The following is a 24867-nucleotide window of genomic DNA, read 5'->3' as shown; positions in this document are numbered from 1 at the left end:
TGGGGGCTCGTCCGGGATTTGGTGGTGATTTGATTTTGGTGATAAAATTTGCCTACAATGCTCGCCTCAAGGATAGTTTCTTACCCTGCGCTGTTACGCTGATGAGTTCTTGAGCAGTCACAGAATATGAAACCACAGCCATGAGAACTTTTGAACTGGATTAAATGTTGTACATATCTTTATCATTTTTTCGTATTTTTTTATTTTTTTATTTGTAACTCCTATTTATGCTTTGCCCTTGTTTGCTTTGTACTTTTTCATAAAAGCATAAGTAACCAAAGCCTTGTTTGTGCACTCATAACTCATAGAAGTGATTCTGATAACAAATTTAATTTAAAAACTGCAGTTATTATGAGTGACCTTTATTTTTCAATGAGTTGAAGAGGGTTACAAATGGAAGACAACTTTGTAAGGTTAGCACTCTTTAAATGTAAGTTAACTTTAGAAAATACAGCCCACTTTTTATTGAACACATGCACAATTCCAGCTGCATGTTTGAAAAGGAAAGCCACATTTGTGCATTGATTTGTCTGATTCTGATCATCAATTTGCACATTTTCCTAATTGCATCCAAATACATTTACCTCTGAGTGGAGTTGTTTTCTACATTTCTTTTGTATCAAAAATATTAGAGTTGAATTCTCTCCAATATCCTAAAGTTGTCACCGTAGTAAATATATATATCATTTAGAGAAGCAAAAAACAAATGTATGGGAAGCTGAAAAAGCTATTTGTTGGGCTCATTTCATTAACTGATGCAATCACTGCAGTAGTTTTCTGGTGAAATGCTTGTTTTACACACACACACAAAACAAGGAGTATATCTGTGTGAATTCAGGCATTGTAGAATTTTGTTCCTGTGCGTGTCTTTTCTTTTCTTTTTTCTTCACTATGGCTCGTAGGAGATATTCTGGCTACAAAGGCCTGCTATTGTCTGACAGTTGATAAGGTATATTACATTTTTGGCTCCTGCAGTCCTCTCACCTCCCTGGAAAGAAGCCATTACCTCTCACAGCTACGATGGGCAATAGTTCCAAACGGAGGGGTTTTTTTCTGTGCTATGCGCTCTCTCCTTGACTGAGGACTTTACAGAGAGCTTGTATTTGCTGACTCCTGGGATACTTTCATTAAGCGAAACATTTGTGTATTGTTTTTAAAACGCCTGTTTTTCTAAATGTGTTTACAGATATTACTGGGGATTGTTTTCATCCTGGTTGCACTGCTGTTCATCGTTGCCCTTTTCATTTCGAAGTAAGTCATGACCTGTTTTCATAACTGGATTATACCTAACATTTTACTCTTTTAATTTATAGCATTTTGTTTGTAATACTTTCTAGTTTGGACAAAGCTCTCCACTCTGCTGGCATCAGCTCCGGGTTCATCATCTTTGGCACCAACCTGACTAATCCGCTTAATGAACTTCTTTTAGTCTTACAACCTGTAAGTATCCTCTCATCTCTCATGCTTAAAAAGATATTATCTTTATCAAGATATACTAAAAATCTTCTTTTGCTCCCTTTATTATTATCCTTAATAAATCCTAATCTAAAAGCTTTATCAGACGGTGGATTTTCATTCTAATAAAGTGTTCGTTTAACCTGTATCTATTAACTTGTTGCTGCATTACATTGCATAAAACATTTATATTTTTGCAGCATATTTAACTCCAATTGGCATTTATATCTACCGGTATTTGTTTTTAGCAAATGTATGCTTTATTTGAAATAATGTATTCATCCAAGGAAGATTAGCAGAGACTTTACATTTCGAGTTGTTGAATCTGCAGTTTGCAACAAAGTGGGTGCTGAATTTTATAAACTGTTGTTTGTTAACCAAATCATATTTGTAGAGTTGTTCATTTTGACCTGCAGGGCAGTACAAATAAATAAAGACTGTTGGCTTTCTCTAGAACAGATAACTGTAACTGTTTTCACTTTCAACTGAACTATTGGACTGTGACTTCGTGAAAAATGTGAATCTTTTGTGATTGGTGGCTTGTATGTTTCATTATTATACTTTTTTTTTGGACTGGGTTGATAAAATCAATTAATCAATCTCAACCAATCCAAGCTAAATAAATCAAAATCTGATCCCTAAAAGTAAATATCGATATTTTATGCCTTTCCTTTTCTGGTGACCGAATGCATAACAGCAGTAAAGCCAAAGTCCACTAGCTTGATGCTACTGTATCAGATTAACATACTTATCACAAATTCAAAACATAAATAGATTATGATTGTATTTCTATACAAATGTCTGAATACGTAAATCGTATAAATTGAAAATGTAATCGGATCGAATCGAATTGAGTGGATTGAAAAAAATTTATTTGTGATTCGTGAATGGAATTGATCCAGGCCCTGTTGAATTGAATCGAATCGGTTCTGGAAATTATTGGTGATAGCCAGCCCTAAATCTTTAAAGCTATATAAAGACAAAACAATTAAGATTTACAGTTATAGGTAGAATAAAAAACAAGAGAAAATTCTCAAATAAATATAAATTGGGAATGGAGTTTTGAAGATGATGCAGTTTTTCTTTAAATGTGCTGCGTCTGTGTGAAAAGTGTGCTCCTTTTTATTGCAGGTTTTTCCTCTGGATTACATCCTGATCACTGTCATCACCATGTACTTTGTATTCACCTCCATGGCTGGAATTCGCAACATGGGCATCTGGTTCTTCTGGATCAGAGTAAACAACATTTTTACTTTTTCAGTTTGACTAAACAAATGTAAATGTAATAAGCCATAAAGATGAATGAGCTTAAACTTCCCTTTGGGGAGCAGTATAGTGAAATGTAACTTTTTCTGATGTTAGTCTTTAATGCTTTCTTCTTTAGCTGTACAAAATAAGACCCAAGAGAACACGTCCCCAGGCTCTTCTCTTCCTCTGCATGATTCTACTTCTGATTGTCCTACACACCAGCTACATGATCTACAGTCTGGCCCCACAATATGTCATGTATGGCAGCCAGAAATACCTTGTGCAGGTGAGAAAATAGCCATGTTCATTTCATGTTCGGGTCTGTCTGGTGAGAGTTAGCTGAGGGTGGGCCTGGAACTACAGCAGTGTCTGTCAGCGTGCTCAAAGCTCTTTGGTGTAGATTTGTGTAGGTTGTGGTGTGGTCTCTGTGGGCAGGCAGTCATGTTTCTACGTTCATGTTCTTTTTTGTACGCTGTCTATGTGTCTCACTTCTTTATTTGGCTGTGTGTGCCACTTAAAGACTGTGTGATCAACTGTTTTTTTCCCCTCTCTTTTTCTGTGGCACAGTTCAGCTACATCATTTTTTTATTAACCTTTTTCCCAAAGTAGAAAAAAATGTCTTTAGATTTTTTTCTTGTTTGTTTTGCCATCCAGATACCATCTGGAAATACCACTACTGATACCACAAGGACATGTGATGCTGATGCACCAGAGGGTGAGTTTCGCTGTCACCACAAACAGGGATCCACCAGTCAGTTTTATTCATAAACGGATAATCATAAACTTAGTTAAGCTAGGTAATGATCTGTTGTACCTTTTTGGTAATTTTACCAAGTAAACCCCAGATTGTAACTAAAAGATAAGTTTAACATATTTTTGATTCTTCACAATATGCTCAATGAAGTTTAAAAAAATAGGAGTTTTAAACACTGGCAGTGAGAAATACAGCATTACCAAGCAGTTGTGTACAAATAAAATCAATGCCTTCCTATATTTTTGGTAAATTATAATTCAGGCCACTGTGTATGCGCCACAGCTACCCTATTCATTTGCTGTCAACGCATATTGCCCTTGAAAATGGATCATTAGCTCTTTCTTGTGATATATTTATTCTCTAATGTTTATTTTCTTGTCTTTAGAATTTAAACTATGCAAATGCAGAGTTTCCTTCAGTTCTTTAGAGAAGTACTTCCTTTCTGGCCTCATCAGGCACCTTATTTTCTGATGTCCTCAAATTTTCTTGAAAAACCCAGGAAGCCTTAAAGATAAATTTTAAGGCTTTTTGTTTCCATTAAATTATTTGCAGAAAATCCACTGATGTTTGCATCATACTGCATTTGTGAAGAAGTTCAGAGTACAGGTCAAAGTTCAGGGGTCTGCAACCCTGAGGCTCCAGAGTCATACGTGGCTCTTTTACCCCTCTGTCTGCTTAAAGAAAAAATAAAATCTATTTATCTGACTATAAGGCACATTTAGTGAAACAAAACAGTTTTAAAAAGAAGCCATGTAGACCTGTGGAAAGTTGGAAACTATTTCATATTTAGAAAAAAAGATATCAAAAACATCATTCATAGGTTCATTTGTTAATTTAAATTGTCCGAAGGTGTGTATGGGTGTGTCAGACTGGCGACCCATCCCATGAATGGCCGTGATAGGCTCCTGCCCCTGACCACGAACGGGACAAAAACGGGTTTAGAAGATGACTGAATGCATCAGCAGCAGTAACGAGATAGAAAGCAATGTCTGATTTTTTAAGATTTTCCATCTCCTGCTTTAAGCTCCTAACATAGAAGTCAACTATTCTTGTATTGTCTTTTTTTAAATTAAAATAAGTCAAATTACATTGTCAGTTTTTGTTGTTTAAATTGCATTTATCGCTTAAGTTAGAACCAGTCGATCTGCTTATGTTCACAATTTGCAATTATGTTATTACTGATAACATAAAGGAATTACATAGACCAAAAATAATCCTGTAATGCTTCAATACTGACAGCATTATGGAAATTAATTTTCTGTTGTTGCTCTCATTTTTCTGCTTAAGTCTAACAATTCAGCCAAAGGAGATTTAGCTGTGATTCTGCACTGCTTCCTCATGATAGTTTACTTGAGCGCCTTTTCTGAGAATATTGGAGTCATAAAGGGTTGAAAGCTTATTTCAGGTTCTCCAGAACTTCCATAATTTTCTTAGTTTACAGGTGCTACAATTACTTGGACAGAATTTCTAACTTCTCATTTGAGCAGCTTGAAAGATTTTTCTTTTTTTTGGTGGCCATCTTGAAAACAGCTCCTGCTTTCATAACAGCCGTTGTACCACCTGCCATGTTCAAGAGGAAATGTCAAGCTGAGACAACACATGCATGAATACAATCTCTAATCGGCATTTGGATGTAACAGGTGAAGCTCTTTATTGAAATGTGATTAAAAAGAATCTTCTTTTCTTAATTCATAGAGAACCTTTTTTTCATGTAAGAATACAGTCCTTTTCCTTTTAATTATGTCAGAAATACCCATTTTCTTAGCAAAGTAGAACACATTGATTCTTAACAAGAGGCTCAACAAATAACGGTTTAGCAGCTAACATTTCACACCTCAAAGCCTTAGTCGATACAGATGGATACGGGCAAAGAAGGGGCAAACCTGCACTGGGCAAAAAGGTGGCCTGTCGTAGAACGGTCTGTGAGACCGTAGAGCGAAATGTTCATTTACATTTTTTTGTCTACGGACATGCAACAGATTTTAGCAAACAGTTAAAATACACGCAAGGGTAAAGTAAGGATGAAGTAGGTGAAACGGAGGCGTGCCATATGTTTTTTTTTTCATTTTTAAGGGTTCCACAGGAATAAGATGAAAACTAAAATCAAACATTTCCAGGACAGAACTTTTGGAAGATTCACACTCTAAGGCAATTAGAAGAAAACCAGCTTTTTGGACCCAAGTCTCACATTTCACACCTGCTCTACTTCATCCTGCCTTTCAGTTAGTTGTAAAGAAAAAAGACAAAAGCTGCGACATCATCTCATCCCTCAACTGTCCAAAAGAAACAGGCGAAATGTCAGCTGGGGACATTTAATTTGTAAAAATGTTGATGTCAGTCCAAGAACCCTTAAGATCTGGACAGGTTAGGACTCTGCAGTAGGCCTGCACAATATACCGCAAATATATCGTTATCGCGAAATCAAGCTGTGCAATATGCATACCGCAAAAGACGGCAAAAATCGCAATAAATGGTTACCTTAAATGTGCTAAAACAAACTCATGGCAGCTTGAAATATTGAACAAATGAAATAAATCCCTTTAAGCATTTAACCAATCAGAAGGACCCGTTTACGTTTTTGATCAATCAGATGAGCCGTTTTATGTTTGATGTTTGCCCCCTAAGTCGACAAGGGTCATTTGGAGTATAATTTTTAAACTGTTGCAGTGAAATGGAAATTATGTTTTTGTTTTTTTTGCTATTTGTTTATATACCGCAATTTATATCGTTATCGCAATATTAATTACAAATATCGCATACCGCGAGTTTTCCTCATATCGTGCAGCCCTACGTGGGTTGCATTTATCACTTATGTCACAACCAGTTGATCTACTTATGTTCACAATTTGTAATTATGTTGTTATTGTCATCATAAAGGAATTACATAGACTAAAAATAAACCTGTCAAGAAGTGAGGTACTGTGGAAGACATCAGCACCTGAAACATTTTTGTCCTTAAAGACTTTTGACCTGTTGCCCTGACAACCCAGAGAATGTCTGGGTCCTGTAGCTCTTGTCACAGGCTTGTTATTGACAACAAGTAAAACATTTCTCAGCAACCACTGCAGAGCTTGCTACTCGTGTGCATGATTTGAAGAACCCTGCATGACGAATGGCATTTCCAGGAGCAGCTGTGAGAATTATTTTTTGTTTTTTCTTATTTCAGTTTAACACCACTGCCTTAAAAAAAACTAAAGTTAAAGATCAGAAAACACTGGTGCATTCCTTCACAACCTCCTGAAATGTTGTCCACTGAATAGACACTCCATTGCCTGAAACTGGAGGTTGGTGTGTCTCTAATGACTCCAAGGCAGTTTGATTGATCAGTGGTGGACAAGGCGCTAAGTGCAAAAAACGACTGCACTTATTTGTGGCATGGTCTGGGAGCAGTCTCCTCCACTTGAATACAAAAGAGCCTAAAGGAGATAGAGGGATTTGGTCAAAACTGTGTGGAAGCGGTGTGAGCTGTAAAGAACAACAGATGTCTGCATGCCCACTGCATTTACACTAATTACAAACGCAAAGGTCGTGTGAAAAAGTTTGAAATCAAACTTGAGTGAAATTGAACAAAAGGAGAAAAGCCTATCAGGAGCTGAGGCAGACAGAAACTTAATGGTTTGTCTAGAAGCAGGAAGACAAAGCTGCATGTCAAAAAAGAGACAGTGTCAGCTCGATCAGCCCTCACTGTGTAATTGATACAGTCTTGTTCAAAAGGAACAGCATTTTCCCTGTGAAGTTGGCTGGCAGGAGGAGCAAAGATCAGACTCCAACCTGTAGAGAAAATTAACCCCACAACCTACTTTCACTTGGACCTTGTACATATTTATAGGGTAATTCCTCAGCCACAGACTCAAGTTCATTAGCCCCGTGTAAGTTTTCGCTCCTTGTGCTGTTGGTTTCATTTGATGTAAACACAGTAATCCCATTCCACCGAGGAAGTTTAAGACCCTCAAAACACGGCAGTATTGATCTGAACTAGCTGACAAACTCTGGAGCTCTTCCCTCTTGTTAGAGGTTTTATCAAACCCTAGCAGAACCAAACACAGCTCCAGAATGTCAGCATGTCCTTCAGTTACATCCCTGCATCATTTTCCAACTGTTTTCATAATCAACACAGTCCTTTTTTTTTTTTTTTGTCCTTGCTTGTCCTCAACAGACCGATGGGAGAAAGAGTCTCTTGAGTTGGACAGATTTTATTGTTACACTTAATGTATTGTTGAATAAATGCCTTTCATTTTGGAGGCCAAACATTAAATATTATTGTGTATTTTCCTTTTTAATCTTGAACTGGATGCAAGAGTGAAAGGAATGTGTAGTTACGAGAAGTACTTTATAAAAAGTAGTTTAAACTTAGATTAAACTTAAACTCAGATGTTACAGAGATAAAGCACACTGTACAAACACTTTTTACAAAAATGGGAATGAAAACAAGACATCTAATTGTCGTAACCTACTTTGTTTTTCTGTCAGCACCATCATATAAATCCATTGTCCCATCGTTCATGTTCTGATGATGTACGTCAATTGTATGTTTTGGTTGTCTTTAGACCTTGTGAAGCCGTTGTACCGGGGTGTGTGTCTGGCCTAAACCATTCTGATGTATAACAGCAATAGTTTTTGTCAATCTGCTCTGTCTGTCTGAATTATTACACATTTGGCTCAAATTTCTCATGAAAGAATGAATGGACTTTCTGTAAGTGATCTTGTTTTTGAACATGTAGCTTGTGGAGCTGTCAGACAGGGACTTCGGTAGAGTAATGATTGGTTATTACGACTGTTTGTTGGGCTCTTCTAACAGTGCATAACAATAAAAAATAACTATAATTTTGAAAGGGTATTTGGTGTCATTGGTCTAAATCAAGCAATGATTTTACTGTAAGGAGAAAACATTTAAACATACCATCATTGCAAAGATGTAAAGATGGACATTCATGTGTGAGCACATTCTAGAATCAGACTAAAGAGAGACTTCTCTTTGAATTAATCCATTGTATCACTTCTGGCCTAGAAAAGGGTAGAAGTCAAGCAGGAGACTGATTAGCCAGCTGGACGCAGTGGGGTAATGGCAACAACATATTGGTGAGCAAGTGGGCTGTGCCAAAATCCCCATTATCTGCCTTCAATGAATCCTCAGCAATTAGCAGACGTGGCCCAGAAAATCAAAGCCTAAAGTTCTCTTCTGCATTACATTTATTGAAGAGTCTTTTTTTATTTGTATTTATTTGTTTGTCTTTTCTTCAAAGGAGTTGAAGGTTGCAGCTTCTGGACTTTATTTTACTTGCTGCACAGCAGGGATACACCCAGATTAAGCTCCTCTGCAGCAGTTATCTCAGATCTCCTCATCAGATTATTTAGTTGTCTGGATTTATAACAAATCTTTATATTTATTTGAATTAATAGAAAACGTGTTGGTTTTGTATTTGGCACCAGCTTTAAATGAGTTATCCATTTTGTTGTCATTTTAGTTCAGTATGCATTTTTTTTTCATTTAGTTTCATATTTTGTGGACTGTTAATGGAACCAGTTTTCGGATCATTTTAATTAGTCCTCCATCTCTTGTTCCCTCTGTTTCATTACATTTCTGTTGTCACATCATGTCCATCTTCAGTCATTCCACCCCTTATCTAACTAATTAACTCATTACCTTCCCCTGACTCAGGCTCAGAGCTGTACTCATCAGTGTTTTTTTCCCCAGATTATTAAAATGAAAAAAACAAAAAAAAAGATTATTTTCGGTTTACCAAAATTAAAAAATGTTATTAATCTTTTACCCTGTTTGTACCTTTGCCTCTGTTTTCTCTTAATCCAATGCTTGGATGAAGAAATTGCTTGGGAAACTGTTCATTTATAATGTAAGTCTGAATCTAAAGCTAAATTTGAGGATCCCCAGATTTATGGTGGACCAAAACCTTTTGTTTTTTCTACTTAAATAATTTTTATTTCAAAGCACAATCAATATCAACAAATTTACCCAACAAAATGTAGTTTTGCCATAATAAAAGTGCCCTCTCACTCTTCTGTTTTCCCTGACCATTTGTTTGCTTTTTTTCATCAGTTAATCCTTTATTTATACAAAAAGTCTTTGTTACTTTAGGGTGACTTTTATCTGTGATCAGAGGTTTGCGTTGACCCTAGAAACATTATATATTAATTCCCTATAGTGAAAACATCCGGACAAACAGGAGTATTTTTATACTTCAGACTGCTGTCAGTTTCCTAGCAACTTGCCAGTTTCCACAGCCTTGTCTTTAGAAGCTGCAAGGCAGAGACAGTCACAAATGTATGCGTTGTCTTTATAGTTTCAGCCACTCAAGCAATTCTCAGCTGGAGCCTTCCTCAAAACCACGTCAATGGAGCATGTCAATAGGTATCAATTATTCTAGAAAAGCTGCTTATCTTGATTTTTGCAGAAACTTCAACTTTCTTTACTGATTTTTAGCATTATCTAGATTTTAGCGACCTGGTATTTCTGTCAATCAAAGAGAGAAGAAACCTCCTTTTTCTAGTCTAATATTTTGCACAACATCCACCTGAATGTATTTTGTTAAAGTTAGGTGCTTTTTAAGGTTTCTTGGTATGATCTGGGGTTTCTGTTAGGTCAACTCATAGCAGATTACCTGAGTGTTAGCTGTCTTTTGTGTCTGCATTTGCAGAATCTCGCCACTACACGATATATATTGTCTGCTCCAAAAATTTTTTTTTTTGTAAAACTTTCATGACCAAGACCAATATAAGAAGACGGAGGTTTTCAAACCAATTCTGTTGAAGGAACATCAGCATCCTCAAAGGACACTTAGGTGAAAGTGCCTTACCGCGTTTCCAGATCAAGAGAACAGTGATGCTGGAGGAGTGCTGGCTGATGGAGAGGCTTTCAAAGGAGCACACGGCTTGTGCACGGGTTTCATGCATGTTTTTCATGTGCGTGGATGAAAGGTATACATGATGAATAATACTACACAAGGGCACTGTAAACCCAGATATCAGGAGTGGAGGTGAAATTCCCTAAACTCCCACTGCCTCGTGCTCTTTTAAAAGAACAATAAGGATGTCAAGGTGAAGCTGGTCAAATATATTTAGGCAGACCACTGTTGTGAACCATCTGTAAGTCTCACTCAGAGTCTGGCGGTTCAGCAAAACAGCTGCAGAACTATAGACGGTTTAGAAAGAAGAGGTGGAGTCACAGAAATTAGGACTTTTTATTTTCTCAAGGTGGTGTTGAACTGAGTTTTTGTGGTTCTATAAATGGTCTGCTGGGAAATACGTTGAAATCTTCCCAAAGGTTTTTCTTTGGGCCTCGATGCCATGCAGTTTTGTAGGAGTCTGCCTGCTCTGCACATGGGGTTCAAGTCAGTGTGAGGAGTTGTGTGAGGAACAGTGTGATAGGAGGAGCTCAGCAGGTTTAGTGATAATGCTCCAGATGGCTCTCCAACATAGTCGGAGCATCCTCGCTTCAGCTTTGTAAATTTTCTCTCCTCTCATGAAGTGATGCTGTGTGTGACACATCTCATTATATGAATTTGATCGGAAGGAAAGAGTTAGTTTTCCTCTACTTCTGTTTTTCCTCTAAGACGGTTGAGTTTCCGATGAAAGGCTCCAACGCCGCACACGTACCATAAGCACTTTCCCGTTTTTGACGTCACACACATTCCCTCTGCGTGCCAAAATTAAACCACCCATAGAAAGGAAAGACTCAGCTTAGGAACTTTTCTGTCATTTGTCTTTAGCTGTAGTGAGAAAAACTAAGTCATAAAAAATGATTTACTGTGATACTACGATGATTTAGTTTATTATATATTAAATAAAACAACAGTAAGATTAAATCTGATTTGTTGACGACTCGTTCAAACTCTTTCCAAGTATCTGTTTTTTCCATTTGCATTCTGCACTGACTCGATTCTGTTCAGACTCTCTGAGGAGAGATCCTGTTCAGAAGTTTTGCTGCATTGGTAATGACTGCAGTTACCACTGCGATGATGATCATTATAGATCTGTCAGTTCAAGGCATGCATTTCATTAAAAAAAAAGCAAACTCTCGTCTTAAAGCTAACATGAAGCGTCTGGTTTACAACCGTTACAATCTGTCTGTGTCTTCTTTTTAGTGTGTTTACAGCCTTTCTCTATTCTTTATCGCTTTATCAGTATTTCCACAGACACTAACACAGTTTTTCTTTCTTCTGGGTGCTGCTTGTTTCTTTTGGTTTGCATAAATGTGCCTGAGGCGCCTTTCTGTGTATTAATGGTCGCATTTCTTATGTGAGTTCAGACACGTTAAAAACACGGTCAAATCATAAACAGCACGTATCGGTGGATGTGTGGCTCCAACACAGTAAACCTCTCCACTCAAGTAGGAAAGATGGAATTAAAAAGATGAGAACAATTGTTTCATTGCTTGAAATTTTCAAATGTTTTGTGTGTACTTTTTTTTAACTTTCTAATACACCAGTTTTTCATTGTACTTTTCTCTCTTTTTCAGACCAGTGCACCATGACAAGAACGTATCTTTTCCTCCACAAGTTCTGGTTTTTCAGCACCATCTATTACTTTGGTAACTGGGCCTTCATTGGGGTAAGTCACAGCCTTAATATTCATCTAGTGAGATGGAAAAGAATTTATAAGATAAAAATAGTAAACATTTAAAAGATTCAAAGGTAACGCAACCAAATATTTTGTTTAAAAAAAACAACCTTATACCGAAAGATGATTCAAATGCAATTCAATAAATGTTTGACATTTTGAACAAACCTCAATGAAATAATTCTACTAGACAGGAAAGACAACTTAACTTCCACATAAGTCAATCAGTTTCTACTCTGAAAAATATATATATATATATACACAGTATATGTTTATTTTAAATGCTATTGTTCGCTGTAGGCTTTCCTCATCGGTCTGGTGGTGTCCTGCTGCAGAGGGAAGAAGTCTGTGATTGAAGGAGAGGTGGAAGCTGACGACTCTGACATAAGTGATGATGAATATGTGCATTAAAAACAAACATGACTAGTTCTTGTATCTGGTATGTAGATATTTAAAATTACAGTTCATTTCTGTTTGTGTGTGTGTCTGTGTCCTTTAGGGAGCATTCTGGGTAATTGACAGCTGGATTCCAGCGTTGATTTAAACTGACACATAAACCCCACTTAATAGGGCAGCTCAGACCATTTGTTGTTTTCCGTCTTCATTATTGATGACTTTGGGAATCTTGGAGTTTACTCTAACTCAGTCTTACCCGGAGAATTCACTTGACAGCGATTGATCGCTTGTGAGGTTCCAGACGTTTATTGCTTCAGCAAAGATGAAAACCTAAACTAATCTAAAACTATTATTTTTGTACACACAAACAAAAGTATTTTTAATTCTTTCTAAATCCTTTCAGTTAGAAATCAGAAAAACTGATTTTCTTAAAAAAATAGATTCCTATGAGTTGAAAACATTCATGCTATCATTGTTTTTCTCTTTTATTGTTGTTTTTAAAGATTGCACACAACTTTGATGGATTTGACCCTACTTGCTTTTTCCATCTAGCTTTTGCCACCATTGTTTCTGAAGCACTAATTCACCTTCAAAACAGCTTTTTATGTGAAATGAAAAGGATTTGTATCATCTGCTTTGTTTGAGGTTCCAAACGTTTGTGACTTTTAATTACCGGTACAAATATCTAACAACCGCTTGTCATCTGTGCTGTGAGGAAATGAGAACTAAGAGGAGATGTATGATTCATATTTGTTGTATTGCATCAACTGCAGCTCTGTGACACTTTTAAACACACCATTATTTTCTGTTGAAAAATAAAAAGGACATCTGTCTGCAGAAACCAAACATTTGTGCCACATGAATGTATGTCTCTATGATGTGCGCACTCCTCCTTTTCCCAACTGTTTGGCTTTAGTTTCTATAGGAACCGCCTGTTCGTCACATATTTTTGCTCTGAGACGTCTGTTTTGTTTTGTTCCCTGACATCAGAGGAGAGAAGCAAATAAAAAGTGCAGTTAGAATGTGGAAAACATGTCTCCACTAGCTGTTGGTACGGCAACCATAATTCATGTTATTGAAGTTGAATTATTAACTAACACTTCTTGTATTTAAAGAAATAAAGCAATTTCAGATATCCACCATAACCTTCTGTCTGTTTTTTTTGTTTTTGTTTTCTTTTACTTTTTTTTTGTGAGTTTGTCAAAGCACACTTCCTTCCAAGAGTTCAGGTTTTAGTGTGAAAATGTGACTTTCATTGTATTTGATTTCCTCTTTCCCTGCCTGAAACAATTTTGTGACAGTTTAGATGCAAAAAGTCAAGTTGAAATGGCTGAAAGTTGAAGAAAAAAAAAACGTATAGAGTATATTGTTTTGAGTTGCTCGTTGAACTTTTTTGGGCTAAATGTCAAATATCTTGTAGTTTAAACCATTTGACCTTTGCAATTACCGGTAGGTGTATCAAAAATATGCTACCTTTTATTTTATTCAAAATGTTCAGAACAAAGGGAAAAATGTTCACCTGTCTAATATTAAATGGAAAACTTCTACATTTTGGTTTCTTGCAATGCAATGAAAAGATTACTTAGAAGAAAAAAAACGCAATCTCTTTGAAGCATTAAAGATGTCAGGCTGACAGCAATCTGCAGTGTTGGTTTTAGTTCACAAAAGCTAAAGGGACCTCAGTGAAAGAAAAACATCAAGGCTGTTCAGATAATAAGCCAGAAACCATTCAGAATAAAGTTTAATAGTATGGCAAGGAAGAAGCTCCTTAAGAATGTCTTTAATGTCTTCAGCCTACCTTTTGGAGGTTACTAAATGTTCGCCTTTAAGGAGAGGTGATCCTTTACTGATGGCTGGGAAACAAAGTACCTAAACACGTAAGAAGACGAGATGTGGAAAACAAAAAAACGAAAAGCTGTTTATTTCTCAATAGAAGTTTATGGGACTTTGGCTTCCTGGAGACAGCAGATACATCCTGCGAGACGGGGTCACTCAGTCCAGTTCTCATATACAGTCAATGGGTTTAGTTTGAATCAGATTTGAGAAGACGAAGCACACACTGAGGAAATATTGAACGGTAGAATACGTACCAGTATTATTTGAAGGATCTGAGCAAAAAATGGTCAAAGTGTGGCAGAAAATGTTACAACATAGTTTCAGAAACACTTAATTGATACTTTATTCATCCCACAATGGGGAAATTCTTCTCCGCATTTGACCCATCCCCTCATGGAGCGGTGAGCTGCTGAGCCGCGCCCGGGAGGCAGTAGCGTTAAGGTCTTGCCTAAGGACCCTCACTGAGTGATGTTAATTGCTCGCCATTGGTATGGTAATTGCCCTCCGGGAATCGTACCGTGGATTCCTGCATTGTAGCCTCTCACCTTACCAACCGAGCTACCTAGTGACTTTTAGCAATTCTATTTTTTATCCAAAATAAAGAAAAAAATGGACACAATTTTTTATTATTTTTCAATATTTTTGCTTTAAAAAACAGTGTATGTAGTTAATTGCACTTCTTATAGTTTAAGAATATAAAAACAATGATTTTTCTCATTGTAGTATAGATAGATAGATAGATAGATAGATAGATAGATAGATAGATAGATAGATAGATAGATAGATAGATAGATAGATAGATAGATAGATAGATAGATAGATAGATAGATAGATAGATAGATAGATAGATATAGATGCATGAGTTGGTTAGTTCAAAGGGGGCCCAGGTCCAAGAGGTTTGTTTTTCCAGGAACTGATTTTAATTGCATAGCTTAAAGGGAGGCTACTCCAAATGATTAATACTTTACCCAGATTTAGCACCAGTTTATAGCTTCCAAATGCTATGATATGAAGCAACGCACTTTTATAGTTTCAGAGGACTAGCAAACTAAAGACTCTGGACTTGGGCCCTTCTTGAATTAAACAGGGGCGCTGCCAAATTGGATAACTAGTGCTGCCATCTATGGGATAAACCAAAACCCATGCAAGAGAGGCAGGCCCAAGTCCAGATATTTTGCACTTACTGCTTCTTAAATGTCAAGCATAGTCAATACATTACAACGGACTTGGGACTTTTTTGCACATAATCACATAATCAGATAGCTTTTCCCTTGAAAACTATAGAACATATAATATTTCTATTTTGAACAATTATGTACTTGGGCCCCTTTTGAACTAACCGATTCATTCATTTATATATATATATATATATATATATATATATATATATATATATATATATATATATATATATATATATATATATATATATATATATATATATACATATATATATATATATATATATAAATAAATAAATAAATAATGTGGAGCCAATGTGGAACTAGGATAAAAGTAAAACTTGTGCTTAAACTCCTTGTGGGTTTTTGTCAATGTGTCAGGCTTTGAATTTGAATTCTAACAAAGCACAAAGACATGTTACAGGAAGTACACTCACAGGAGTTTTGGCAGGGCACAGTCTGCAGTTGAGCCCTCCCATTGTGCTGTCTCTGCTAATGTGAATGAGCCTGTGATGTGTTGTGACTGAAGCAGGAGAAACCGTGGGCTCAGCTGTGGATTGAGATGCCAACTCTGCCAGCTTCTCAACAAGGGTCTCTCTGAATGTCTCCAGGGTCCTTGTGGATAAGGAAGTCTGAAAGAGGGCTACGATGCTGCTGTGTGCTGCTGTTCCCTCTTGCAGCTCTCTTGGCATCTTTGGTTGATCGTCGATGCTTCTTTATGCCCTTTTTCTTCTTTTTCTAATGAATTTTTCAATTCTCCATCTTCCTTTAAATATAATGATGTATAATCTAGGAAAAGTCTTCGTGCAAGTGAAATATTTTTTCCAGGAACTCTTCCACAGGGGAGGAAGTACCTGAGTCCTTAAAGTCTTTATATGTATTTTGGGAAATTATTTAACTATCACATTCCCATGTGGGGCCCTTATATGAATTTTGATTGGGTTGGTTTAAAACCTGAATTATAGTGTATACACTAAAGCTCAGATTCTAAAGTAAAAAAATTTAGACCATAAGAAATGAGCAGCAGGTACCAAATGTGTGATTATCTTGGGAATTTAGAACTCTACTAAACACCTGAAATTATTCCTGTACTATTTTGTGCTGGGACAGGTCTCATCATCCTGCTTTACCCTTTAACACCTGAGTTTTAGCTCCAATGTTGACATTCTTTTGTCTACCCTTACTCTCTAATCTTTGACCCAAAGAACATAATTCCAGTGGATACTAGCGACACAGCCTTTTTTTACAACAGAATTTCATTGATTTACGTCGATTACGTAAACCCTTCACTACTGTAGTGTTGCATATAAGCACAAGGCTGCTTTGCTGGGCTTCAGCTTTGCTGGGCTTCAGCTATGCAACGTTTAGTAATGTGTTGCATACTGGAGCAAAGGCGATATGACAAGCCACTTTTCCTCATGTCTGAATCAACTGATTCACACAGTGAACAGTCACAGCATGTCAAAGAGCACACATTATTTACGTATCATTGGCGACATCTACGGTGTTAAAGAGTTAAAAGAACACAAGGCTAAGCCATTTAATGAAAGTGTACATAACGAAATGTATACACAGAATTAATTCATTCCATCCATCCATTTTCCAAACCCACTTAATCCCCTTTAGGGTCACAGGGTTGCTAGAGCATTTCACAGCTGATGTCAGGCAAAGGTAGGGTAGATAGTTATCCAGTCCACTGCAGGCAGCAGTTTGGTAAGCGGTAAATGGAATATACCTGCACAGTACCTTTCTGCCTTCTTCAAAACCCAACAGTCACACTTCCATTTGGACACACTTCATACTCTAAAGGAGGCTCAGTTGCCATACTAGCCAAGGATCAATTATTTAGGCAGGCTGCACGGTTGTATAGTGGTTAGTGCTCTCACCTCACAGTGATAAGGCTCTGATTTGAATCCCAGTAGGGACCTTTCCAGGTGGAGTTTTGGACGTAAACCTTGTGCACTCTGACTTCCTCCCATGGTCCAAAAACATGCTTTGTAGGTTATTTGAGGATTCTAAATTGACCCTAGGTGTGAACGTGAGTGTGTGGCCCTTTAACAGACTGGCAACTTGTCCAGGGCATACTTTGCCTTCACACAACAGTAGCTGGGTTAGATCAAGCGACCCTTGACCCTGAAAGGAATTCAGTGGGTTCTGAAAATGGATGGATGGAATCTTTGGACATTGAACCTGCTTTCAGAGGTCAACCACTCTACCTTTGTGCACAGCAGTATATCCTGGCTCCATATGTTTCTCTGGTGCATCATGCACCTTCCACAGCTAGAAGTAAAATTTGCCACTCTCCTTTATTCCTCTTTGGTCCAGTTCAAATGCTCAAGGTTTTGGTCTTTTCAGAAACGGACCGGGTTCAGGATGAGCACTCTGCTGGGTTTACAGCGTCTTTACACGACAGACCAGGATGAACTGTGTGATCCAACACCTTTATATCAGAACCAGCATGAACTTCTTCACAAATCTGGGCTGCAGTAACTCGTCTTTTGGATTGCACAACAAGTGCCAGGCCAGCCTTTACTGCCTTAGTGTATCAATCAGTGAGTCTTAGTCACCCATGTCCCGGTTCTTTTTCATCAATTCTCATCCCAAGGGATTTGATACTGCAGACTGGGAATAACTCGCAAGATTCTAAGTTTTGGAGATGGTCCCATCTAATCGTTTGGAATTAGATTTGTTTCAAACTCACTCAAATCCTAATTTTTCAAACATATTCTTTCATTGAACTCACTGACTTTTATGAACCTCTGTTCACTTGCTACCGAACTTCTCCTGCCCTCTAACAGCACCATGATGAGGGGGTAATCAGTGTTATTCACCATCTGTCAGTGGTCACACTGTTTTTCCCCTGCATTCTGGGATTTTAGTTGCTGCTCGGCTCTTTGTATTGGTTTGTTCACACCTGGCTTCATTTGTAATCAACAGATGCTTCCCATCCATCGATTAACCTTCACTGTACATTTCCAAGGTCCGAGTCGTCAGTTTCCAGATTCAGATGTTAGTTTTTATTAGTCTAGTTAGTCACGTGCTCTGCTTCTCCAGTGTTTAGATAGATGTTCAACTCAAAATGGATCCAAACACTTCCACCATCAATGGCAGCTTGAGTGATGGATCTTATTGAACTTTAAATGTTAAACTCAGCTACCCTGCTGTTCTCTAAAGACTGAAGTTTAAATGTTTGTCCACTGTGACCTCTCACAAGTCATACCACCATCCTCCTTTTGCTCCATTGTGAAATATTATATCCACTCTCATCTTTGTTTCCTGGAAGTTGCTGCTTTCACTTCTAACATTTTGTTTTTCATTTTAAAGGTACATTCATGCAGAACCATGTTGTCCATAGTGTCTCCTCCCGACAGAGCTTATTAAAACATTTAGACATTTATTGGAAAATATCTTGTTCACATTTATTTTTATTTAACTTTGATGGAAACTTGGCTATTGTTGGTTTGAATGTCTTTATGGGTTATGAAAAAATGTTTATCCGGTCATCAGTTATGTGAAAAGCCTTTTGTTTTTCTTACCAAAGCTCGATTTTGACACTAAATACTTGGGTGATTGAAACAGGATGGATTTTACCTGCAATGACCACTAAACGTCAGCCCTCCAAAAGATATTTTGTAAGATGGTTTGATTGGAAAAATGTTGTTCTTTTGCAATACTTTAAATCATGTTTCCAGCTTTTGTCATGTGCCAGGGATCCTGTAAATTTGGTATCTAAATAATTTGCTTGAACTTTAAGTCTTAACTCTTAACCCTAAAACAATCACTTTTTGCTCCCATAAGTTTGCATACTTGATATAAACTGATGCCTGCAGACAAAAGCAATAACAACTCAATTAAAAATTTTACATAATTCTATTATATTCAAATAGTGAGTTAAACTAAACGTAGTTTAAACTTTCATTTCTAAAATTTAGATATTCTTGCACTAAAAAAACTGGACAGTTTTCTCCATGATAATCAAATATGACCAATCATTATAAAAAGAAAACAAATTTATGGATCTGATAAATCAGTTTTGAATTTCTAACGTCAATTCAATCTCAATTAATTTTTTTTAAAGGTCAGCTCAAGTCATAACCACAAAGTATCCCTCTTCAAAGAGCCACTGTACTTTGAAATGGGCACAGTGTTAAACTTGACAGGCAGTTCCTTGTACTCTAATTGCTTTCACTCTCATGAAATCCCAGACCTGTTGAGAGCTGATGTCAAAGGTTTATGTCCCTGATATGCAGCTGACAAACTTGTAACGAAGAACAGGAGCATTTCTAAAACTAAACTTTTCCAACCCAAACAAAATGTACAAAAGGGAAAGAGTAGTTAGCATATATTGAAAAACACACTGGACAAGCAAGGAGGGACATTTTCTTCTTTTTCTGTTGCCGCTGTTAACTAGAGCACCACCTACAGTTGGAAGAGGTTTGGTGCGAAATGTCAAAGCGGTGCAACTCTGGCAAATCTTGCTCCAGGCTTTTTCTTACACAGCTCCATTCTGATTTATGAAAGAGTTGATGTCATAGAATTCCTGCCTGGAACAAACCACAATTAATAATTTCTCCTCCATGAACAATTTTGAATATGTATGTATGTATACATATGTGATGTAAAAGGGACATCATACAAAACCTCACTGCCTAAGTTGAATCCCTGATTGGACAAATTTACACCTGGTTTAACCGTAAGCAAGTGTCCTTCACGTTTGGTAGGTAGAGCCCAAAAACGCTCTAAAAATGTGTGTAGCTATGCGTGAACGTGAGAGTTTTGAATGTGGAGACACAAAAAAAAAGCGTGCATGGACTTCTCATTGAAAATGGCATCTTGAAAGCATGTTGCCAAGGACATTGTGAACGTAGCTTTACAGTGAAAAAAAACAATCTCTTAAAAACTGGCTCAATATTTAACCACATTTTACCAAATAAATGAACTTTCCAGCGTGAAGCTGCAAACCAAGAAGACGCTTGAATCCTTTTGTCTGATTTTGTTTTTGCTCCTCTTTTCAAATTGGCTTTCAAGACGTTCACTTGCCTTCCAAACGGCTTTGCTGAAGAAAAGTCCAGTGTGAGAAAGCAGAAGACAAATTCAGACACATTTACAGTTCAAAAGAAAAAAAGATTACAGTCACTAAATACTGCTTTTAATCTTTTTTTACCTTTAATTACACAAAGTGTTCAGGAGGAATTGGATTTGATATCTAAATGACATTATAAGAGACTTTTTTCACATTTTCTTTTTAAATTTGCTCACAAGGGTCATTGTTTTGTTGCGTGACCAACTCTTTTTACTAAAATTGACTCTAAAAAGATGGCTTTACCAAAAATAGAAAAGAAAATGACTCAGTATGGATTTTCTGTCCAATCAAAATCTGATCATTATTGTAGAAGAACTGAGGGTAGTCTGAACACAGTCTCCAATAAACACATTTAGAAAACAATTGTAATGAAAAATGAAGCATGATTATGTAAAAGGACAATTAATGCAAAATAATAGCATTTATATTGAACTCTTCAGCTACTCTGAAAAAGTAGTTACATCTCTCACGCTAAGTCTACATGTCTCAGTTGGAAAAAGAGATCCGTTTATCCTGAATTCTATGACATTTTTATGAAAAGTGTATAGCAAACAATGTCAAACAACAGTTTGCTTCTGTCATTGCAGTGTGAATGAGCTGGATAGATGCAAACTAAACGAATCACCTCTAGAGACTTTGGTGTAAGGTCAAAACAAAGACTGTTATGTTACAAGTTGGACAAAACAGGAAGTTATTGTCTGAAGAGGTTTCAAGCAACTGTGAGAAAATATTAATAACTGAAGCAAAATGTCATTATCTTTATCCTGTCTCCTTTAGAAGAAAGATAAAGTGTAAAGAAATGAGAAACATCACGTTTTATTATTTTTTTATAAAAATACACAAATAAATACATAAATGGTTTGTACTTACATAGCGCTTTACCACCTTCCCTAAAGGTCCAAAGCGTTTAACAATCACAGTCACCCACACATTCACACACTAATGGCGGCTCCACTGCCAACCTATAACCACCAGGAGCTACCTGGAGTTCAGTGTCTTGCCCAAGGGCTCTTAAACATGGCTGGGCAAGGCAGGAACCAAACCTGCGATCTACCCGCTCTACTTCTGCACTACGGCCTTAGCACTAGAAATTTTATGATAGTATTGCGCAATATAATTATTGTTTTTATTTTAATTGGCATTGCAAACACAGCCAAAGCTGTTTGAACCCTCTGTGTTAACTCAGCTTTTGAAGTATTGTTAGTAATATGTTAGATCCTGCTTTGAGTAAATTTATTTTATAAAACATGGAAAACAACAGAAAATGAGCATTTCTTGAAGTATACTTAACAGAACTGTTTACAATCAACCTAATTATGTCGGCTGGTCTCCCTCGAAAAGCTCTGGGATTCACACATTAACGTCTATCCGTAGCTTTAGCTTTGTCTTCATTTGCTGCAGTGACGTCTCAGCTCAGGGGTCCTCATTTGAGCTCGTCTGCTTTTATTGTTTGACTTCCCCGTTTTTCGCTTTGCACGTTCGGTCTTCTCTGATGATCCAGTCACTCCTCCTCCTCCTCCTGCTGCTGCTCCTCCGGCTCCCCCGCTCGCTTCCTGCAGGGGAGGGTTAACACGCACAGGCGCTCTCACTGCCGGAGTGGCAGCCATACTGCACACATCACCAGACAGCAAACAAGATTTTCTCTCAGCTCTGGCAGCCTTCTCCCATTAGCACTGTCTGGACCCATCTGACTGAGAAAGCTGATCTTATCTGGAGAACCGTCTGGAGGCACGGAGACATATTAGGAGTTAAAATGTTTCCAAGCCAAATTCATAAATTGGATATGGTGGGAGGATTTCTGAAGTGAAGCAGAAAATGGTACAGAGGTTCAGCTGCAGAAAAAAAGTTTTTTTTACATAACTTTAAGAAAACCTGAGGCGATAAATCATCAAAACCTTTTCAGTGAGAAGTTCTCAGTTTTGGGACAACCGTGCAGAAAAAAATAACAAAATCCAGAAATACTGCTGAGACAGTATTTGCAATTCAAGATTAAATATTTTTGAAGCTAATATGATTAGTCATTCATTCACAACAGACACACAACATAAACTTGACACGACCTCTGAGGCAGTACGAACATATTTCCTCTTTTATTTACATTCCATTTCAAATGTTAACATTTTTCGCTATAACTTTTGATCAGGTTGGCATTTTTTCTCATTAAAATAAATTGGCACAAGTAAAACATATGTAGACAAAGGTTTATTTACACCATACAACATTTTGTTTTTAAATATTTATACAGAGCTGCAGATGAGAGAGCTTGCTGGGATTCTTCAAGCAGGTTCTGCAGTATTAAAGTTGTGAAATATATTATTTATATAAAAGTGAGTATTATCTTTATTGCATTTAAAGCAATGAAGAATGTAGCTTGACAAACATTCATTTTAATATGACAGAAAAATTCTCTTTGCCTCCCATGTTTTATATTATAAAGTAAAAAGTGTAGTAATGGCCAAACAGACTGTTATAAACTTTTTAAAAACCTGCATAAATATATACATTGTGCTCCCAGGTCCAGTTTTAGGAAATCAAAACCAGACCTGATGAAGCTGGGCCGACATGGCGTGTCATTTGCTTTGTGAGTTTTCATGATTCCATAAGAGTTTTGATTTTTTTTCTTTAACTTTATCTCTTTTCCAGCCAATTCTTCAACAGATAATTTGAAACACATGATGGTAAGTATTGTACACCAGGCTGCCCCACACTAAGTACACTAGTGAGAATACAAAAAGTAACACTGATGTTTTTAATCCCCTTTTTTTTTTCTTTTTTTTTTCTTCTCCTCTCACCAGTCTCTATATTGTATTGGCACATAATGTCCCTGCCACACTCGTAAGATCCAGATATGTATGCCAAGGCTGTTAGAAAAGTCTGTTGCTTTATTCAGTGCAAAATACATCCCCTTCTCCTCCTTTCCTAGTTTGCATTTTCTCCTTCTGCACCCTCTAGACCTCTGTTTGGAAGTCTCCTTCCTGGACATCTAAGGGTAAGTTGACACACTTCTCCCACTCCGCAGGCGTCATCTCCAGTGAGTCCTTGGTGTCAGATTCTAGTACATTCATAGTGGCGTAGTTCTGGTACTCACAGGCTGGGTTGTAGCTCTCCCATGGGTTTTGTTTTGGCATTGCCTTATCCTGTGAACATTGCCAGCAGGGTTTGACATTAGTTTCATGACAATTCTTTTGCTGCAAAAGACAGACTGTTTAAAAGAACTCCCATCACATCTAACTATCAATAATGACTTCATCCTGGAGGAAGTATGAAACACCAAACAATTGTCGCTTTATAAATGGGAGCATGCTTAGAGCAATAATTGAGCAAAACTGTGTGACTATGCTCAGAAACTAGAGCAGGATGTGTGAACCATTTCTCCAAATGTGCTCTCGCCGACAGTCCCAAAGAAACTATTGCAAATATGGGAGAGAAGCAACTCCTCATCAGGGAGTATAAAATGGATACTAATGCCTGCTGCCAGCTCTGCAGGAGATTCATTTAGAAAGAAAGAAAGAAAAAATGGAAAAAAGGGAGAAGTGAATAGTTATCCTTGTTCTACAGAAAAGAACTTGCACTGTAACTAAGCAACGGACCTAAAATCGCATTGTGCTGCAGGGGTGATAGCAATGTAAGTGAAAAAAGATCCTATGCAACCAAAAGGTTACTGCATCACTGACGTGGTTTTATTCTATAACTGTGCGGGGTGAGCAGCTCAATTACTACTGTTTGCCCTCAAATAGGGAGGAAGGAAGAAAAAAAGAAACCAGCAAAGACAGAGAGAGAAAAAAATGCTACTTGACTCAAACAGACCATGAAAGGCTGACTTCCACTTTCGTCTACAGCTCCATCCAGGTGTGGAGACATATGGTGAGACTTTGGGTTTGCAGCAAGGTCAGGGAGAATTTGCATAATTAACCGGGTTTTTCTAAATCAAAGGAACTTTTCACAGACGCTGTAAAGGAACCGCTCAAAAATACAGAATGTGCATAGTCTAGTAGTAATGTTGATAGATTAAATAATCTGCCATGCATTAATGGAAGAACGAAAAAGATGGGATTGCTAAGTAGATAAATGCGTGTGTAAATAAAAGTGGCCTTGCATTGGAATGGATGCACCTAATAACAGCAAAACTGCCAAAGGTCCCTTTTATTAAGACTGGCCTTGTTAAGAAATGTTTCTTTTAGGGGGAGCCCCTTAGTTGCTGATGGGCCCATGGTAACAGCAACGGCACAATTTAGTGACATACTTATTTGCACAACCACACATAAGGTGCCCTGCACCGAATATCTATGGTAAATGTTTGATTATTGCTTTCTTTAGCTGGCTGACAGCCACCCCCCTGG

General features: G+C 37.3%; 2 protein-coding genes across 16 annotated transcripts in view; one reads left to right on the top strand and one right to left on the bottom strand.

The window, feature by feature from the left end:
• lmbrd1 (LMBR1 domain containing 1) overlaps positions 1 to 13572 on the top strand; it is a 75693-nt gene extending 62121 nt beyond the window's left edge. For both annotated transcript variants that reach the window (XM_078932387.1, XM_011484562.4), the window contains 7 exons: positions 1187 to 1251; positions 1338 to 1440; positions 2587 to 2691; positions 2840 to 2989; positions 3358 to 3418; positions 11931 to 12022; positions 12332 to 13572. In XM_078932387.1, the coding sequence (XP_078788513.1) occupies positions 1187 to 1251; positions 1338 to 1440; positions 2587 to 2691; positions 2840 to 2989; positions 3358 to 3418; positions 11931 to 12022; positions 12332 to 12442 (687 nt within the window). In that variant the 3' untranslated portion in view covers positions 12443 to 13572. The remainder of the gene's footprint in view (positions 1 to 1186; positions 1252 to 1337; positions 1441 to 2586; positions 2692 to 2839; positions 2990 to 3357; positions 3419 to 11930; positions 12023 to 12331) is intronic.
• A 9018-nt stretch (positions 13573 to 22590) lies between these two features.
• The window catches only part of adgrb3 (adhesion G protein-coupled receptor B3), a 111012-nt gene continuing 108735 nt past the window's right edge, over positions 22591 to 24867 (bottom strand). For all 14 annotated transcript variants that reach the window (XM_078932376.1, XM_078932375.1, XM_078932377.1 and 11 more), the window contains one exon: positions 22591 to 23664. In XM_078932376.1, the coding sequence (XP_078788502.1) occupies positions 23476 to 23664 (189 nt within the window). In that variant the 3' untranslated portion in view covers positions 22591 to 23475. The remainder of the gene's footprint in view (positions 23665 to 24867) is intronic.

Source organism: Oryzias latipes, chromosome 15 (assembly GCF_053564925.1).
Source record: "Oryzias latipes strain Hd-rR chromosome 15, Olatipes_Hd-rR_3.1".
Taxonomy (NCBI): domain Eukaryota; kingdom Metazoa; phylum Chordata; class Actinopteri; order Beloniformes; family Adrianichthyidae; genus Oryzias; species Oryzias latipes.
Note: the sequence above shows the minus strand (reverse complement) of the source record. Positions and strands in the feature narration are given on the sequence as shown.